The sequence below is a fragment of the Pseudophryne corroboree genome, chromosome 9 (assembly GCF_028390025.1).
Source record: "Pseudophryne corroboree isolate aPseCor3 chromosome 9, aPseCor3.hap2, whole genome shotgun sequence".
NCBI classification, from domain to species: Eukaryota; Metazoa; Chordata; class Amphibia; order Anura; family Myobatrachidae; genus Pseudophryne; species Pseudophryne corroboree.
The window spans coordinates 107,672,178-107,691,347 of record NC_086452.1 but is presented as its reverse complement, the minus strand read 5'-3'; the positions used below and the strand labels follow the sequence as shown (position 1 = coordinate 107,691,347).

Sequence of the window (19,170 nt, the reverse complement as noted above, 5' to 3'; positions counted from 1 at the left end):
AAACACAAAACACGAAAAGTGCCAGCCGCACATCTCTAAATATATATATTTTTATATATATATATATATATATATATATATATATATAAATATATACACCACTCAACAGCAGCAGGTACTCAAGTGTATATTAGCAGCATGCCTTAGTGTACGAACATCAGCAAACACATCCTTTCAGAAAGTATGACACTTAAGGCTTTTCAATGCAATAAAAAAACTTGTATTTAACATACAATGTTTCGGAGACGCGACCCCGTCGTCAGAACCATATATGTGTGTATATATATATATTATCAAGGCACCCAGACCATGCATTCGCTAATGGTTAGTCAAGCCTCATGCCCCAGTCTGACACTGCTGGCGGGTTGCCACCTATTACATTCACCAAGTTCCAGACCAAGCTCACCAGAAACTCGCAGTGAATTGGCAAGAGCTTGAACATGCCAGAAATACCCACTCTATCACATTTACTCCATGGTGTAAAATATAATGTTTTAAAAATCCACTTTACCTTATTTTATTTATTTTTTTACCTTTTTTATTTTAATTTTCCACATTGAACTCCATACCGACATCAAACTGCATAACATAACATAAAATCTCAGGATCCAGGTATACAAATACAATTCTATTATGTGCATGCGTGTTAAGTGATGTATACATAAATTATGTATACACATTTCTGGACATGCATATTTGTAACTTCACACATACTGTACACATTTGAGATCTGATGTAGGTTTGGGGGAGAATAGTGGTTCCACATTCAATGTTTATTGTATAAGCAGTCTTTTGAATAGAACCTTTGTCCTTTGAAATACATATAGTTAATAAATAATCTTTATCTATTCTATCTCTTATTACATCTGCCTGTATGGAGGATGCTTTGGAGTTTGTTCTGTGTGTTCAGTCTCAACTTGGCTTATTTTATTTGCTTCACGGTTACAAATAAGAGAAAAATAAAGGTAGCATTCACTGCTATAGTATTTTTCAAGTTGAGTATAGAATGCAGAAGTGAAACTTGGTTTACTATTACCAATACATTAGGAGAAATTATTCATTTCTAAAGCACCGTTAACCTTAAAATGCAGATAAGTTTTATGAGATGACTTCCTGTAGCAGAAATATGTAACTAAAAGTTTTAGAAAGTTTTGAGAATTTTATATTCAGGCTACAAGAACTACAAATTGCAACTGAACTGGCCCTAAATAAAGGAGATTTAAAAAACAACATGATTTACTCATATTGTCATAGAACCCTTTGAATAAGTCACATATTGTTACGGAGTAGGTAGGTGGTTATAGTGTAGCGCACTATTGGAAATGGAATAGTAACTATGAGGACCAGGGCCGGTTCTAGCCCTTGTGGCGCCCCGGGTGAAAATAGGGACGTGGCTTCATAAAGGGGCATGGTCAGTTATGCCACCTGTAGAGTTGTGCCCTATTTGTGCCCCCAGTCAGTGGTATTGCCCCCAGTACAGTTGTCCCCCATTTGTGCCCCATAGTTGCGCCGCTTACAAAAACAAATAAATGTAAAAATTTTGTTTTTTAATTAATACTCACCAACCCCGCTCCTGATTCCCGACTGCTGCTGCCCGCTGCCCTCTGTCTCCGGCCGTCGGCGCCGCTCCTCTGATCTATGGGAGAGACATCATGACAGGGGGGGGGGTGTACCACCAATAGCAGATCTTGCCACAGCGGAGGCGCCCCCCAGAAGGCGGCGCCCCGGGCAAAAGACCCGTGTACCCGTAGCAAGATCCGCTACTGATGAGGACACAAACTAGTGTTATACATGAACCAGCTTTTGGACACAATGTTGTGGTGTAGCGCTGTAAGCATAGGGCCTGTACATGTAAGAATGAATTTGTTTTCTAATCTATGCCATTTGTGACAGCTGAAATAGAGGGGTACAGTAACTGAATTAAGCGTGACTGTCTATCTATAAAATCAGAGAACACTAGGCCTAATTCAACATAGATCAAGATGTGTGAAAAATCACACACCTACGATCCATCACACTGACATGCAGGGGGACGCCCAGCACAGGGCAAGTCCGCCCTGCATGCCAGGTCCAGCCCCCCCCCCCCGTGTAAACATGCGAAAGAATCGCATGGCAGCAATGATTTCACATGCTTAGGGTAGCCCTCTGCCTACGCAGCCTAGCTGATGAGGCAAAATATAGACAAAATGTGTATTGCGCTTGATGTATACTTATTGAAAATTAAAATGTCAAAAGGTAGATACACTGGTGTCTGCTTAAATCAAATTCAACACACATGGAACTTGCTGGTATAATTAAAATTAAACAAATTTATTGACACACACATTTAAAACCCATATATAAAGGGAAGCTCAGGCACACTAATATATTCAGATTTCTTTGTCACTTTGTATAAGAACTTGAAACAGTGTAGCTTATATGTTGCCACACAGACCTGTATGGTCTATTGAATCAATTGAACAGATTGCAACAGTTACTACAGCCTTTAGAAATTGATTAAAGCTCCCGTCCTCTATGCTACTGGCGTCCCAGTGCAGAGGTGATGCTGCTGGTAATAATTACCCGACCTGCGGGAAGATTCAGTCTCACAGCACAGGAGGTACCGGGGAATCTTCTAAGCGTCCGCCGCCGGCACTATCACGGTGCAGATATTACTGTCCTGGCGGGCGAGTGCGGATGCTCCAAAGGTATGCTGACCTGGCATCCCGGTAAAAAAGCTCCAAGGCTGAATTCAAATTCACCGCTAAATGCGGATACGGCTGATAGCAATCTGTACGTGTGCAGACTGAGCAGGGAAGATGACGTCATCACGGCTTCCCGTGTTTCGGGTTGCAGCGGCTGCATGTGATAACACACAGCCACTGCGGCCTGCCCTGCAGATGGTCCGGACATGCCTGCGTTGTCCGGACGGCGCCCCCCCTCCAAAATGCCACAGCGACTGCCCTTTAACGCCGCCACGACGCCCCCTCTTGCTTTGTGAATATCTCTGCCTGTCAATTAGGCAGAGACATTCGCAGATGTAAGATGCCATCACATCTCACAGTGTGCGCACGAACAGTATGGCTTCTGCATGTGCGCACACTTCACAGGGTTTCAGCATGCGAATGCTGCCGCAGCAGCTTACCATGCTGAATTAAGCCCTCTGTGAATTTCCAGCTCTCCGCCATTCAGCCCTCAAACATGGAACAGAGGAACGCTGGCGTTTCTTTTCGATGGTTCTGGTAGTTCAGTCCGGATTTTACAATAGGGAGTAACTAGGGTACATTGGGGACAAGGAAAAATCAAATGTGCCCCATTGTAATTTTTTAGCTTTTATTTTATTGAAAATAGTGCCTGGCATGGCAGCTAAGCAAAATGTTAAATGCACTCTTTGTTCTTAGGGGGTAATTCAGAGTTGATTGCAGCAGTAAATTTGTTAGCAAATGGGCAAAACCAAGGGGGTCATTCCGACCTGATCGCACGCTAGGATTTTTAGCTGCGCTGCGATCAGGTCACTACTGCGCATGCACCGCAATGCACAGGCGCATCATATGGGTACAAAGTGGATCATTGCTGAGCGATGGATTTTTACGAAGAATCCATTCGCACAGCCGATCGCAAGGAGATTGACAGGAAGAGGGCGTTGGTGGGTGTCAGCTGACCATTTTCTGGGAGTGGTTGAAAAAACGCAGGCGTGTCCAAGTGTTTGCAGGGCGGGTGTCTGACGTCAATTCTGGGCAAGAACAGGCTGAAGTGATCGCAGCGGCTGAGTAAGTTCTGAGCTACTCAGAAACTGCACAAAACTTTTTTGCAGTGCTCGGCTGCACATGCGATCGCACACTTGCAAAGCAAAAATACACTCCCCTATAGGCGGTGACTATCTGTTCGCAGCGCTGCAAAAAATAGCTAGCGAGCGATCAACTCGGAATGACCCCCCCATATGCACTGCTGAAGGGGCAGATATAACATTTGCAGAGAGATTTGGGTGGGTCATATTATTTCTGTGCAGGGTAAATACTGGCTGCTTTATTTTTACACTGCAATTTAGATTTCAATTTGAACACACCCTATCCAAATCTAACTCTCTCTACACATGTTATATCTGCCCCCCCTGCAGTGCACATAGGGGGTCATTCCGAGTTGATCGCATGCTGCAACCTTTGGCTGCCTGTGCAATCAGGTAGGCGCCGCCTATGGGGGAGTGGTTTTTTGCATAGCAAGACTGCGATCGCTTGTGCAGCCCTGCTATGCAAAAAAAGTTTTGTGTAAAACAAGACCAGGGTAAGAGTTACTTTACTTACCCTGTGCGATGAATCCAGCGTTGCAGGTCCCAGAATTGACGTCAGACATCCTCCCTCCAAACGCCTCGACACGCCTGCGTTGGACTCACCACTCGCAAAAAACGGTGAGTTGCTGCCCCGGAACGCCTTCCTGTTGTCAATCTTCTTGCGATCGCGGAAGCGATCGCTTTCTTTGTTCTTCGTTCTTCTTGTCATTGCCCAGCATGTATTTTGATATTTTCACACTGCACAAGCTACTAAATAGTGTATACATCTGCAAGCCATGCAATCATATGCATTTTACTAACATCTTCTCTTGTGGCTGATGGGGCATAATTGCATAGGCAAACACAGGGGGGTGGGGGGTGTTTCCAGTTGCCAGTTTTTTTCTTCTGCTGCTGCTGCTGCACATGCATACAGCAGTAAGCACGGCTGAAAGCCGTTGTATGTGAAAGGGTTTGCCAGCTGGTAAAAAAAACGGATGACTTTTGTTCGGCTTTTTGCCATCCGGACAAACCTGAGTGTGTGAAACAGCCCTTAGGGATGCCTGAGTACTGAGTTTGGGATCCCATTTTATTTTCGGGGTCCCAACTTACGAAAGAATTCTAGCCCCAGACTGCGCAGTTTGGGACTGGTTGCCCCACTTATCGTGTGTCCCCCTGCCCCCCAAGCTGGTCCAGCTTGGTGCTGATATTAGGAAAATAGGGGGAACCGTCAGACCCCCCAACACCTATTTTTCCATACCAGCTGAGAGGTCGGGGATATTTATTGATTTGAGTGGTGCTTACAGCCAATGTTGTTTTTTTCCAGTCTTTGCACAGAACCAAGCGCATGCAACTGTGCAGTCATACTCCTTTCTGTTGCATCTATATTCAACTGGTAGCCATGACATCCTTTAAACGGTAAATGTATAAATTACACAGTTTCTGTGGCTGGCTAAATTCAAGACTGCATTTCACCTGGTTTTAATCAGCCAAAGAACCTGTGTAAATCATAGGTCTCCCTGATTAAAGGGATAGTATGGCAACCTCACACTGAAGGCCTGTAAAGGGGTATTTTGAAGCCTAAATACATCAACCCAGGGTCTCACATCAAGGATAGGGTTGGTACAAATGTGTATTGATGATATAGACAGGTATCAAACCAGTGTATAGATCAGGGCAGTGCACTCACAAACTCTGAATATGGGTGAAAATGTACATGCAATTTGGAAGCAGTTATTGTCAACCGACTTGGAATTGTCTATAATGACGTTGTATCTCCATTTGACATTTATTTAAAAAGAAAAATCATTGTATTAGAAGATTTGATTATTTTAATATTGTGTTTGTCTTTTCTTCTGTAGGAAAGCAGGGCTCAATGTCCTCACTCCCTGGCTTGCCCCGATTATCTGGAATGGAACATATGACATTGACATCTTAGATAACCAACATAAGGACACAAGGATAGGACTGTTTGTATTTGCTGTTAAGAAGTAAGTACAGTAGTTGTTTTGCACTAATTGAGGCTGCAGAGAAGAGAACAGCTCACATTTCCCATCACAATTCTTAAACGAAAACTTGACTGCATTTACCAATACATCTAATAAGTATCTGATTTTGAGGACATTATTAGACATCAGGGAGTTTTATGTAGTTTATGTTTTGCACATACAACATCAGACCAATTGACTGGGATAAAGCTGTATGTGTAGCCAGAGGCTTTAGAATGGGGGGGGGGGGCAAGGGGGCAGCATGCCCCCTCCCCCAAACATGTCGGAGGCGCAGGCCGCGGGAGGGGGTGCGCTTACCCCCAGATCACCGTGGAGACTCTGACTTCAAAACTCCGGTGCAGCAGCGTGCTGCTCCGTGTCCTGTCCAGCCGGCTCTTCACGTTCACAGACTCAGAGGCATTATAAGGAGGAGGCAGGGATGTCCCAGCAGGCCATGCCTCCTTCCAGTAATGTATCTGTGAGAGCCGGCTAGGACAGGACATGGGACGGTACGCTGCAACACCAGCGTTTTGAAGTCAGATTCTCCGTGGGGATCTGGGGGGGTAGGAACTCCCTGCATGGGGTGTGGGGGGTGGATAATCTTGGGGAGGCTGGGGGGGGCGACATAATTTATTTATATCTACGCCCCTCCCTCAACCACAACACGTTCTGGTGCCCCTGGGCCGGGGTATGCGGTCAATATATCTACAGTGTCTAATTAGAAAGTCACTAGGTCGACACCATATGCTTGACATGCATTAGGTCAACATGGTCAAAAGGTCGACATGGTCATGTGAAAGGTCGACAGTGCTTATGGTCGATTGTACAAAAGATTGACAGGTTCAATTGGTCGACATGCCATTGGTCGACACATATATGGTCGTCATGAGGGTTTTTTAATAAATAATTCCACTTTTTCATGCTTTATCATCCACATGGACTACGATTGGGAATAGTAACTTGGGCTGAGTGCAGCGCTAGCAGAGCGAGGCACCTTGCCCGAAGCAAGCTCGCCATGCCCAGGGACACAGTACACTAATTGGGGGTGCACATGCTGAGATGGCAAAAACAACACCCCCAAAAAACGCAAAAATGTTGTGTCAACCTTTTTCTGTGTCAACCATTTTAAATCGAAAAAGAGAAAGAAAAGAGGTAGCATTGTGGTGCACACAGTCAAAAATTGGCTATTAATTGATACATTAAAACGTAACTTTTATTGTTGTATTTCAAATAAACTCCCCACTTATCTAAAAAGCGAAATATTAAAAAATAGAAAAAAGTAAGAGATGAAATATTAAAATCTGGCGCTGAGGCACCTGATATAGCTCCTATTACTGTTCAATAATAGATCTAAATATCAATAATAATATTGTGTGGTGGTATATCAATTGTCACCACTGTGTATATTGTGTAGTGATCCACTAATCGACACCAATAAAAACGGTGACAGAAAAACACTCCTCATATATTTAATCCATATTGTTATATAATTAGGGGGTGATACAAGGGTTATTATGATATGTGTTTATCACTGAGTGATAGAGTACTATGTCTTCCCCATACACTGTTGCAAAAAATGTGTTCTTCTAAGTTCTCCACTATTAGGTAGTAGCAGAACAGATTACTGTAACAATAATGTAACAAATACGCTATGCATTCCTTTATCTTTATCTGTGGTGCAAGACATCATCTGCAATACTAATTATTCACAATGTTTGGATGATTATTCCTGGTGAACGTGTTACAATCTGCATTGGTGCAGAGTGCCAAGGATAATAGAGGTGACAGAGTAATTGATTGATTAAATAATAATTACTTCACTGATTATTCTGTCCTCTTTGTGCTATTTGAATCTATAATAAATTGCAGAGTGGATACCCAACACATCTCAATAAGGAATTGACAATTCTCTTCCAAATGGATGTAAGGGATTGTCATCCCATTCATATGCTACCCATATGGTTAATTATAGGTGTTATTAATCCCATATAATTGATTGCTCTTAAGGGTGTGTGGTGAACCATCTGGTTTGGTTACCATTTAAACATGATTATATTACTGACGCGTTATCTATCTTGCACTCGTCAGTTATTATACTGTATATGCAATAATCAATCGCCAGTATCTACTTATGTATTAGACTAAAAACAATCTGTTGCGTTCACATAGATTATGTTAAATGGAAATACCCGTCTGAACAGTGTTATGAGTAGTTATTATTTTCTCACAGTCAGTAGGACTAGAAATAACATGTGTCTCATATTGGGGGCAATGTTGTATTACATAAACATTTGCACCCACAGTTAGACAATGTTTCTTACTATATTGGACTAACACTGATCAGCTAAGTTCACGTTAGCCGTGCTACATGAAACGGCATTAAGTAATCCTGGTCTGCACAATGTTACAAACGATCATGAATCTCTCACAGTGAAAGAGACTAGAGATATCATATGTCTCCTGTTCAGGGGAGCAGTGTTATGGTTTATTAACCCTTGCAACCTCGATTAGATCACTTTAATAACACTAACATATATTATATACACAATATCATTAGGAGCCTATCTAGGGCCGTCAGCGCCTCACTCCAATGCGCATTTCACCCGTAGCTTAATCATGGAGCTGACCCGACTGTGGGGTCTGCCAGGTTTATATAAGGGTATGTGTGTCCGTTAAAATTCGTACTGACCAATCAGCGCCGCTCTGGATGTAAACGCGGCTCGTGCATCTCATGCTAGTCGCTCGCCAGAGTTTCCGAACAGGGCTGAGCAATAGAGCTCCTATCTTACTCAATACGTAACTAATACCGTTCATCCCGTTAGTATGAGCCTATGCACATTAAAAATTATTATCCTCATGCTAAAAGGTACATTCGAGCAGTAGGATAAATCGGAAGGCAACAATAGGAGTATCTTCCTAGTTAAATTGATATTATATTGATGGGCAACCTGAAATTACTATCTCAATATAGTCGTATATAGATCAGTTGCAGCGTTGCTAACAATGTTAGAAAACCAAACCTAATTGATCAAACAAAAATTTATGTTAACCAAAATTACCAAAAATCCGTGTTAATATCAAATGTATATACTATTGAGGTTAATATGCCTTATCTCCAACCTACAAATATCTATACATATTAAAGTGCAATCATAATTAAACCTATGACTCTCTTTATTGGACTACAAGTGAAGTGTGGACAAAAACAATAATAAAAAATAAAAATATATATATATGGAAGTGATAAAAAATATAATGTAAGGGAGGGATATTAATTATCCATCTAAGACCCTCCAGAAAAAATATATATGTGAAGAGAATAAAAGAGAGCTATCACATTTCAGACCCTCCAAAAAAAAACGGGGGTGTATAAAGGGAAAATAACAAAAAGATTAATGGATGCTTATAATAGCTTCCATTCATGTATTAAACAAATATATGTATTAAATAAATCAAGATATTGATCCAAAAGGTTACAAATTTCTATAATTTAGGTCTACTATAATTAGGTCTATGAATACACACTAATTATGCATTTGATCTATTTTTATTGTTTAATAACAACTACATCCAGAGTAAATATTGAATAAACTATAATGCTCCCAGGTATATCTGTTCTCATAAGAAGGCATAATAACTGATGTTCTCATTCAGTCCATTTGGTTGGATGCTTCCCATCAAGAAGATGAGACGTGCTTCTCTCCTCAGCAGTTGATTAGTCATGTTTCCTCCCCTATTGTCTGATTTGACTCTTTCCATCGCAAAGGCCTTTAGATGTTGTGCATTGCTCTGGTGATAGGTCATAAAATGTTTAGCTACTGTAGATAAGATCTTGCATTTCAATTGATCGTCTTTCGCTCTCCGGATGTTACCTGCATGTTCGAGTAATCGCTGCTTGAAAGGTCTACTTGTCATGCCTACATAGTGAAGATTGCATGGACATGTTAAACAGTAGATGATATTCTGTGAGTTGCAGTTAAGAAAATCTTGAATCTGCCATGTATGTCCATATTTATCTCTAAATTGCTGCATCTTCACAGTATATTGACACGCTTTGCAATGGCCCTCATTCCGAGTTGTTCGCTCGGTATTTTTCATCGCATCGCAGTGAAAATCCGCTTAGTACGCATGCGCAATGTTCGCACTGCGACTGCGCCAAGTAACTTTACTATGTTGAAAGTATTTTTACTCACGGCTTTTTCTTCGCTCCGGCGATCGTAATGTGATTGACAGGAAATGGGTGTTACTGGGCGGAAACACGGCGTTTCAGGGGCGTGTGGCTGAAAACGCTACCGTTTCCGGAAAAAACGCAGGAGTGGCCGGGGAAACGGTGGGAGTGCCTGGGCGAACGCTGGGTGTGTTTGTGACGTCAACCAGGAACGACAAGCACTGAAATGATCGCACAGGCAGAGTAAGTCTGGAGCTACTCTGAAACTGCTAAGTAGTTAGTAATCGCAATATTGCGAATACATCGGTCGCAATTTTAAGAAGCTAAGATTCACTCCCAGTAGGCGGCGGCTTAGCGTGTGTAACTCTGCTAAATTCGCCTTGCGACCGATCAACTCGGAATGAGGGCCAATGTCCGCAACTGTAGAATCCTTTGAGCGGTGTTCTTATGGATGATTCTGATTGAAAATGGCTGTGTACGAGAGAGTCCCTAAGATTTCTTGCTCTCCTCCAACACATTTGGACTTTATCTCCCAAAATTTTAGAGAGGTCCGGATCTGCTTTAAGCACATGCCAATGTTTCTGAATTGTTTGTCTAATTAATTGGTTTTCCTGGCAAAAAGTGCCAATAAATCTGATGGGTTGCTGATCAACATTTAGTTTTGCATGTTCTTTCTGCGGATAAATTAAAGTGCTCCTGGGTTTCATACTAGCTTGGTTATATGCTCTCCGTGTGGATCTTTTACTATAGCCCCTTGCAGTAAGTCTGTTTTCCAATTCCTTGGCTCTTTGTTCAAAGACTTTTTCATTTGTGCAGTTCCTGCGTGTCCTGAGATATTCTCCCTTAGGTACTCCCCTGATTACTGCCTCTGGATGGAAGCTAGTAGCATGTAAGATGCTATTGGTTGCTGTTTCTTTCCTAAACATGTCTGTTGTTAATCGTCCATCTTCTTCCACTGAGATTGTCAAGTCCAGGAAGTTGACAGCTCTCTGACTCATCTCAGTTGTCAATGTCAGATTAAAGGGATTGGTATTCAGGATCCGAATAAATTCTTGGAATTGTTCTTTCTCTCCTTCCCAAATGATGAACAAGTCATCTATATAGCGTTAAAAAGACTATAGATACTATAATAGGGAGCGCAAACATATAATATCTTAAAAACAATTTATTAATAAAACAGCATATATTTGACCATAAAATGACTGCTGCAGAGCCAATTGGTAATTAGACAGGAGCAATTGATTATACCAAACAGTGTTGGATAGACACATGTAGAAATGGTCCCCTATTAATTATGATACAGGGAATCCAATATATCCAATAATAAGATGGTGTATATTTATCGTTCCTTAATAACCCAACAAAAAGTTCAGTCAGCTGTGTCCCTGTTGTTGCAAGTAATTAGCAGCGATGTTCAAAATTGCCTCATTAATATGATTTTGATGTGATAGCACACACACAGATGGTTTGCAACTGTAATTGATTATCAGTTCCTTAGCAACGTAATTTTGACATCACTACGCCGTATTTGAGATGATACAAGTTTCTCACCGAAGTGCAGTGTGAAAAGCCGTATCCTATGGCACAAGGATGTAGCGGCTATGCGGCAGTGGATGTTAACGTTGGTGCCGGGTCCTATGAAACGAGGACCGCCCGGCACTGGAGCTGGAAAGGCAGCCAAGTTGGAATTTGGAAATGAGGCAAACCTTAGGGACACGGAGTAATCACTCGTGCTGCTGAATATAGACGTCCTGGGATCAATATTGATCTTGCGGCTCAGCAGTATCGTGGTCAGAATCCTTGACGCGTTTCTCCGGCTTAAATCATGCCGGTTTCCTCAGAAGGTATGAAACCGGCATGATTTAAGCCGGAGAAACGCGTTAAGGATTCTGACCACGATACTGCTGAACCGCAAGATCAATATTGATCCCAGGACGTCTATATTCAGCAGCACGAGTGATTACTCCGTGTCCCTAAGGTTTGCCTCATTTCCAAATTCCAACTTGGCTGCCTTTCCAGCTCCAGTGCCGGGCGGTCCTCGTTTCATAGGACCCGGCACCAACGTTAACATCCACTGCCGCATAGCCGCTACATCCTTGTGCCATAGGATACGGCTTTTCACACTGCACTTCGGTGAGAAACTTGTATCATCTCAAATACGGCGTAGTGATGTCAAAATTACGTTGCTAAGGAACTGATAATCAATTACAGTTGCAAACCATCTGTGTGTGTGCTATCACATCAAAATCATATTAATGAGGCAATTTTGAACATCGCTGCTAATTACTTGCAACAACAGGGACACAGCTGACTGAACTTTTTGTTGGGTTATTAAGGAACGATAAATATACACCATCTTATTATTGGATATATTGGATTCCCTGTATCATAATTAATAGGGGACCATTTCTACATGTGTCTATCCAACACTGTTTGGTATAATCAATTGCTCCTGTCTAATTACCAATTGGCTCTGCAGCAGTCATTTTATGGTCAAATATATGCTGTTTTATTAATAAATTGTTTTTAAGATATTATATGTTTGCGCTCCCTATTATAGTGTCTATAGTCTTTTTAGTGTTTATCAGGTACAACAGAATACCTTGTGAGAGCTGCAATTATCTAATACTGTTAAAGTGTTTTTTAATTATTTCTATAAGCGCCTGTATTTAATTCCTGATAGGAATTATCTTTTTTTCTTTCCCATCTATATAGCGTAACCATAAGAGGACATGTTGTGTGTAGATCTCATGGGTTTCCGTAAAAACGTGTTCCCTTTCCCACCAACCCATATACAAATTCGCATAGGTTGGTGCACACGCTGTCCCCATTGCCGATCCTCTCTGCTGTAGATAAAAACTGCCGTTGAAGATGAAATAATTTTTAGTAAGCACGAACTCAAGAAGTTGGAGTAAGAAGCCATTAAAGTCCTTACGGGCTTCCATATTAAGAAAAAATTCCGTTGCATACAAGCCTCTGCCATGTTGTATACTTGTATATAACGATTCCACGTCACATGTGGCTATCCAGGTTCCAGTGCTTATATGCAAATTTTCTATTTTAGCAAGTACATCCATCGTATCTCTCACATACGATGGAAGGGTGACTACTATTTCTCTCAGATATTTATCTAGGAAATAGCTAGCCTTCTCAGTTAAGTTGTTAATGCCCGAAACGATAGGCCTGCTGGGGGGCTTGTTACGATCCTTATGCACTTTGGGTAGCATATAAAAAGTAGCTAATTTTGGTTCTTTGGTCTCCAGGTATTCAAATTGATTTTTATCTAGAATACCTTCATCACGTGCCTGTTGAGGAAGATTATTATATTGTCTCAGGAATTCCTCTGTTGGGTTACCCGGAAGCTTCTTGTAACAGGTAGGATCCTGGAGTTGCCTCAATGCCTCCTGAGTGTACATTTTCTTAGGCCACTATACCACATTGCCGCCTTTATCAGACGGTTTGATCAGGACATCTGGCCATTTCTGTATTTCCAGAATTGCTTGGTCTTCTTCTTTACTCAGGTTGCGAATGTGTACTGATCTTGTTTCTTTAATCTGATCCAGATCACGGGAGACAAGTTCTGTAAAGATCCTAATGTATGCGTTAGTGTTAATATCAGGAAAGAATGTAGACTTTTTCTTTAATATTGGTACTGTGGGGATAACTGATGGCGATTCGGGTATATGATTGGCTCCCTGTAACTCCATCAGGGTTTCCAGGGCACTCCTCTCTTCCAATGTCTCGAATTCCGTATCAATAGGAAGGAAGAATTCGTCGATACTGGTCTGATCTCCTCTTAATTCCTGATCAATCTCACCCTGGGTTCCTTCTTTCTTAGAGAAAAACTTTTTTAAGAGCAATTTCCTAGCGAATAGGTTTAAATCCTTCTCCCATTCAAATCTATTCATTTTTTGTGTGGGGGAGAAATAAAGACCTCTCCTAAGTACTTTAATTTGTGGGTCTGTCAAGACCTTATCACTCAGATTGATAATTTGTAAAGCTGTTGCATCATCTTTCAATATCTCTTCCTGTAGTTCCTGGGTTTCTCCCATCTCCCTCTTGTATTTCGAGTTCTTAGATCTCTTCCTCCCTCTCCTGATCCTCTTGAATTGGGGTGGTAGTCTACTGGACCTCGGCCTAAAAAAGCTTTCTGATTACTGGTAGAATATCTTGATGTAGAAGGTAAGTTTGGGTTGTCAGAGTCGGAAGAGTCGACTTCAGAAGTGGTTTCCAGCACACCGTCTGGTCAACCATTTTAAATGTCAACATGTTCATGTGTCAACCTTTTGTACCTGTCAACCTTTTCCTGAGTTGACCTTTCATAGGTCGACCTAATGACCATGTCGACCTTTTGTCCATGTAAACCATTTTCACTGTCGACCATATGGTGTAGACCGAATGATTGTAGACCATCTGATTGTAGATCTATTGATCCATAACCATGGCCAGAATAAGGCATACAGCTAATCAAAATAATGGATACAAATGATTGAGAGAACTCAGCATATAAACATCACATACACTAAAATACCTAATAATAAATATATGTATTTGTGAACCAAACTAAATTGTTGGGTAGTGACAAATTGGAAAAAAACATGGACATTGGGAATGGAATCCAAAAGAGGCACTGTTCCTCTGACATATACTACAGATTGCATGTGGAGTACAAATATGATGCAATGAGACATGGATGATGATGACTGGCCATTTCCGATTGGCTGATTGAATCTTGGGGGTAATTCAGAGTTGATTGCAGCAGCAAATTTTTTAGCAGATGTGCAAAACCATGGGGGTCATTCCGAGTTGATCGCTAGCTGCCGTTGTTCGCAGCGCAGCGATCAGGCAAAAAAATCGGCACTTCTGTGCATGCGTATGGTGCGCACTGCGCATGCGCGACGTACTAAGCCGATGCAGTTTTACACAAGGTCTAGCGACGCTTTTCAGTCGCACTGCTGATCGTTGAGTGATTGACAGGAAGTGGGTGTTTTTGGGTGGTAACTGACCGTTTTCGGGGAGTGTGTGTAGAAACGCAGGCGTGTCAGATACAAACGCAGGAGTGGCTGGGGAAACGGGGGAGTGGCTGGCCAAACGCAGGGCGTGTTTGTGACGTCAAAACAGGAACTAAATAGTCTGAAGTGATCGCAAGGTAGGAGTAGGTCTGCAGCTACTCTGAAACTGCACAATTTTTTTTTGTAGCAGCGCTGCGATCCTTTCGTTCGCACTTCTGCTAAGCTAAGATACACTCCCAGACGGTGGCGGCTTAGCGTTTGCACTGCTGCTAAAAGCAGCTAGCGAGCGAACAACTCGAAATGAGGGCCCATGTGCACTGCAGGTGGGGCAGATATAAAATGTGCAGAGAGAGTTAGATTTGGGTGGGTTATATTGTTTCTGTGCAGGGTAAATACTGGCTGCTTTATTTTTACATTGCAATTTAGATTTCAGTTTGAACACACCACACCCAAATCTAACTCTCTCTGCACATGTTATATCTGCACCCCCCCTGCAGTGCACATGATTTTGCCCAACTGCTAACAAATTTGCTACTACGATCAGGTCTGAATTAGGCCCCTTGACCGCCTCTCACTATTGTCTGTGTGTTATACAGTATCATAGTATATTATATCAAATTATAGGAAGTTTTTCCAGTCAGCTGAATGATGAATTTTTTTTTAATAATAATACTTTATTGTCATCAATAGTTCAAGAAAAAAAAATACATGAACAATCAACGAAACTAAAAGCAAGCATATACAGAGACCAGGAGAACAGAAAGAGCACTCCTGAAACCAAGACATTCTCAATTATCAATTTATCTCGGTTTTGTCCGGTTTAACATGTTTACTGCTGTTGGGAAAAAACTACCCCTTAACCGGTTAGTCCGACAAAGAATAGAACCAGAGCCGGCCCTAACCAATATGATGCCCTAGGCAAGATTTTGGCTGGTGCCCCCTAGCACCGCCACTAGTTCTGAAGGAGATGCCTGGCATGAGTCAGCTGGCAGCTCTGCTAACGTCTGGCGCCTTTTGTTTATGAAAATGCATCTTATTTGCATTACTATGTGGCTAGGATACACAAGCAGCTTCTGCTGATTAAAATGATACGCAGCATGCCTATATTCTGTGTGCGACTGCGGCTGTATTTGCATATGAAATGCTACATTACAGTGATTTCCAGGAATACACTGCAACGTAGCATTTCGTATGCAGATACAGCCGCAGTCACACACAGAATATAGGCATGCCGCATATCATTTTAATCAGCAGAAGCTGCTGGTGCCCCTAAGCATACCAAATGCCCTAGGCATTTGCCTAGTTTGTCTATACCTAAGGCCGGCTCTGAATAGAACGATAACGCCTATTAGATGGCAACACAGAAAACATCCCCACATTAGGATGAGATAGATCTCCCAAAATACTTCTCACCTTAGTGAGGAGCCTCTTTTCATATATATCCTGAATACAGGGCAAACTAACTCCAATAACCCTGCTCGCAGTTTTAACCACTCTCTGAAGGGACTTACGTTCTACGGCAGTACAGTTACCAAACCATACCATAATCCTGTATGTAAGGACACTCTCTAAGATGGCCGAATAAAAATGTACTAAAATCTCCTTACGTATTCCCGCCATACGCATTTTCCTTAGTAAAAACAGGCGTTGTTGGGCTTTTTTAACAACACATCGAGTATGAGTGCCCCAGGACAAATCATTAGAGATGTTAATACCCAGGAATTTAAAAGACTCAATTGTCTCCACTACCTGGTTATTTACAACTATAGGGCAAAAGGGCTGCTTATGCGATTTCCTAAAATCTACAATCATTTGAATTGTTTAATTCATATTTTCAACTGGACTTTAGCACGAACAATACCCATTTGAGTCTTAGGGTCTATTTACTAAGCCTTGAGTGGAGATAAAGAGAATGGAGATAACTACCATGTCACAGGCTGGGTTTGAAAAATGACAGTTAGGAGCTGGTTGACTCGTACTTTATCTCCCTGCACTTTATCTCCAGCTAAGGCTTAGTGAATAGACCCCTTAAAGAGGAAACAATTTTTTTTTTCTTTAACTGAATTTATTTTGTACTCGAATTGTGGTACTTACATATTAAAGGGACAACCTCATTGATCTACCCACTAACTTATTCATTATGGATAGTGTCAAAGTCGAAAAATATTGTAATGCATACATCATGTACTAACCACACAGACATGCCCGCTGCGCGTCCACTTGTTCCGCCGTGCGTGCACATATCCGCAATTTGCGTATGATCGCTCCCGCGTTCCTGTGCGTGGTATGGGTATTTACGGTGGAGTTTGTGGGCGCATAGAGGGTTATCAGAACATTACATATTTAACCCAAATAGTGCACATTGTACACATAGCCCCCCTGCAACACATCAGCGAGTATCAACAGTTTAAATGATTCCAGGACTAAGGGATTCGCCTTTGCATGATAGGAAGGGACAGACTAAGGTTATAAGGGGATGTCTAGTATCCAGCTGTAGGGTATTTTAAGGATAACATTCCGATGTTGGTTAGAGAAAGATTGCATGTTCCTGCGTATAGTTATGTGCAGAAGTAGAATATAGATATAAACTGTATTTACTGTATATTATGTATGCGGCGGGAATCCAGAGGAGACCACCCACAAGAGCAGTTGAGAAAGACATCGCCCACCTTTTCAAATCAACCTATGACCTCTCCTGTAATGTAAAGATGCATCTCTGTGTCCAATGAACAAAGGGATTACAGTAACCATTGTATTGTTTATGGAAGTTGTGTATAAAAAGCCTATTGCTGCCTGGCCGGTCAGAAGACTCTGAACGCTATCTACCTGATGAGCGGAGGACTGGTCCAGGTTGCGCAAGCGAATATTCTCACATATGTACATTGACTGTAGCCATTATTCTGTTGTAGATTTATCTTGTTAGCCTTGTAGTGTATAATTTGTATTGTTATCCCCTTTCAAATAATCCACTGTGGTGTTAGAACCCAGCGGTTAACTACATATCGGTGTTGTGTCCTCATTTCCCTGCTAGGTTTTAAAGCGTATTTAATTGTATAAGGTTTAAGAGTGTATTGATAAGGTGTACGCACTGCGGGTACTTTATACCGTCAGCGCTGCGTAAGGTTTAAGGTATAACATCATTGCATTGCATTACTAATAAGGTTTAAAGTTTATCAAGAGTGTGTGCGCACGCTGTGCGTACTTTGTACCCCAGCGCGGCATGTGTACGCTAAGTCCGTACAACGTACGGGACTCTGTACGCAAATAGCGTACAAAGTGCGTAGCGTGTATCTTAAGTATAGCGGCCGCAGCGGCTCCATGGTAAGAGTGTGTTTAAAGGTATAGCTTTATGGTGTAAGGTAATATCGACATTATCAATTGGAGGCAACGTCCGGTTTTTCCTGATACCCACAACCTAGCAGGTGAAAGCAGACTTTATCTATCAGCAAAGGGCGGACAGGTATCCTACGTAAGCCTTTTCCTGGCCGTAGAATACACTGGTAAACCCTATCTCAATTGCTGATAAGATAAGCGTCTGCTCTGCATGGTTTGTAGGGATGCTGGTGGGATCCGTAAGGTAAATACGCAAAGCTATTTTAAAAAATCTGTGAATTTCTGTTTGGCGCCAAATGCACACACAACACGCATACACCTGTACTTTGTATACCTGCTCGCATTGTTGCCATAAGTATTGATTATTAGATTCATTTTGACCTGTGCTGAGAAATTTGTTGCTATTTAGTTAAAACATAGACTAAAATATTAAGGAAGTAAAACGTAAAACACAAATACAGTCTGGCCTAGTTAAACAGGTTTATACAGAAAGATACTGTGTTGTGTTAAGTAAACGATTATAGGTAATATCGCTTACATTTATAGAAGTGTGGGATTTGTACTACTGCGGACGTACGGTCTTTGTACACGTGTCTCGGACAAAGTACGGGACTGCGTACGCAACGTAAAGACGTACGCACGGTCGCATGTTTACGCAATGTGCGTAAGGGTATGGCCGCTAAGTACAAATTACACAATAGCATTGTTTAGTATTAGGCGCGGGACGGTAGCCACGCGCTAATAGCACAAATTGCTCAGTGTCCAAGATTTAGTTTAAATAAAACCTTTTCTACTGTATTACCTCTGGGGGAAGCTATCAGTCAACAGGAAAGGATATTTTTCTGATCAGAAAACTAGAGAGCGTTAGTGTGGGCTGAAAAAGGTGTGAATGTATTGAACCCCGCTTGGTGAACTCGGTGAACTTGG

The 19,170-nt window shown here is 41.8% G+C and overlaps 1 protein-coding gene across 1 annotated transcript in view; it reads left to right on the top strand.

The window, feature by feature from the left end:
* The window catches only part of LOC134957666 (histo-blood group ABO system transferase 2-like), a 141,343-nt gene that overhangs the window by 107,590 nt on the left and 14,583 nt on the right, over positions 1–19,170 (top strand). The window contains exon 3 of the mRNA XM_063939719.1: positions 5,605–5,733. Within this exon, the coding sequence (XP_063795789.1) occupies positions 5,605–5,733 (129 nt within the window). The remainder of the gene's footprint in view (positions 1–5,604; positions 5,734–19,170) is intronic.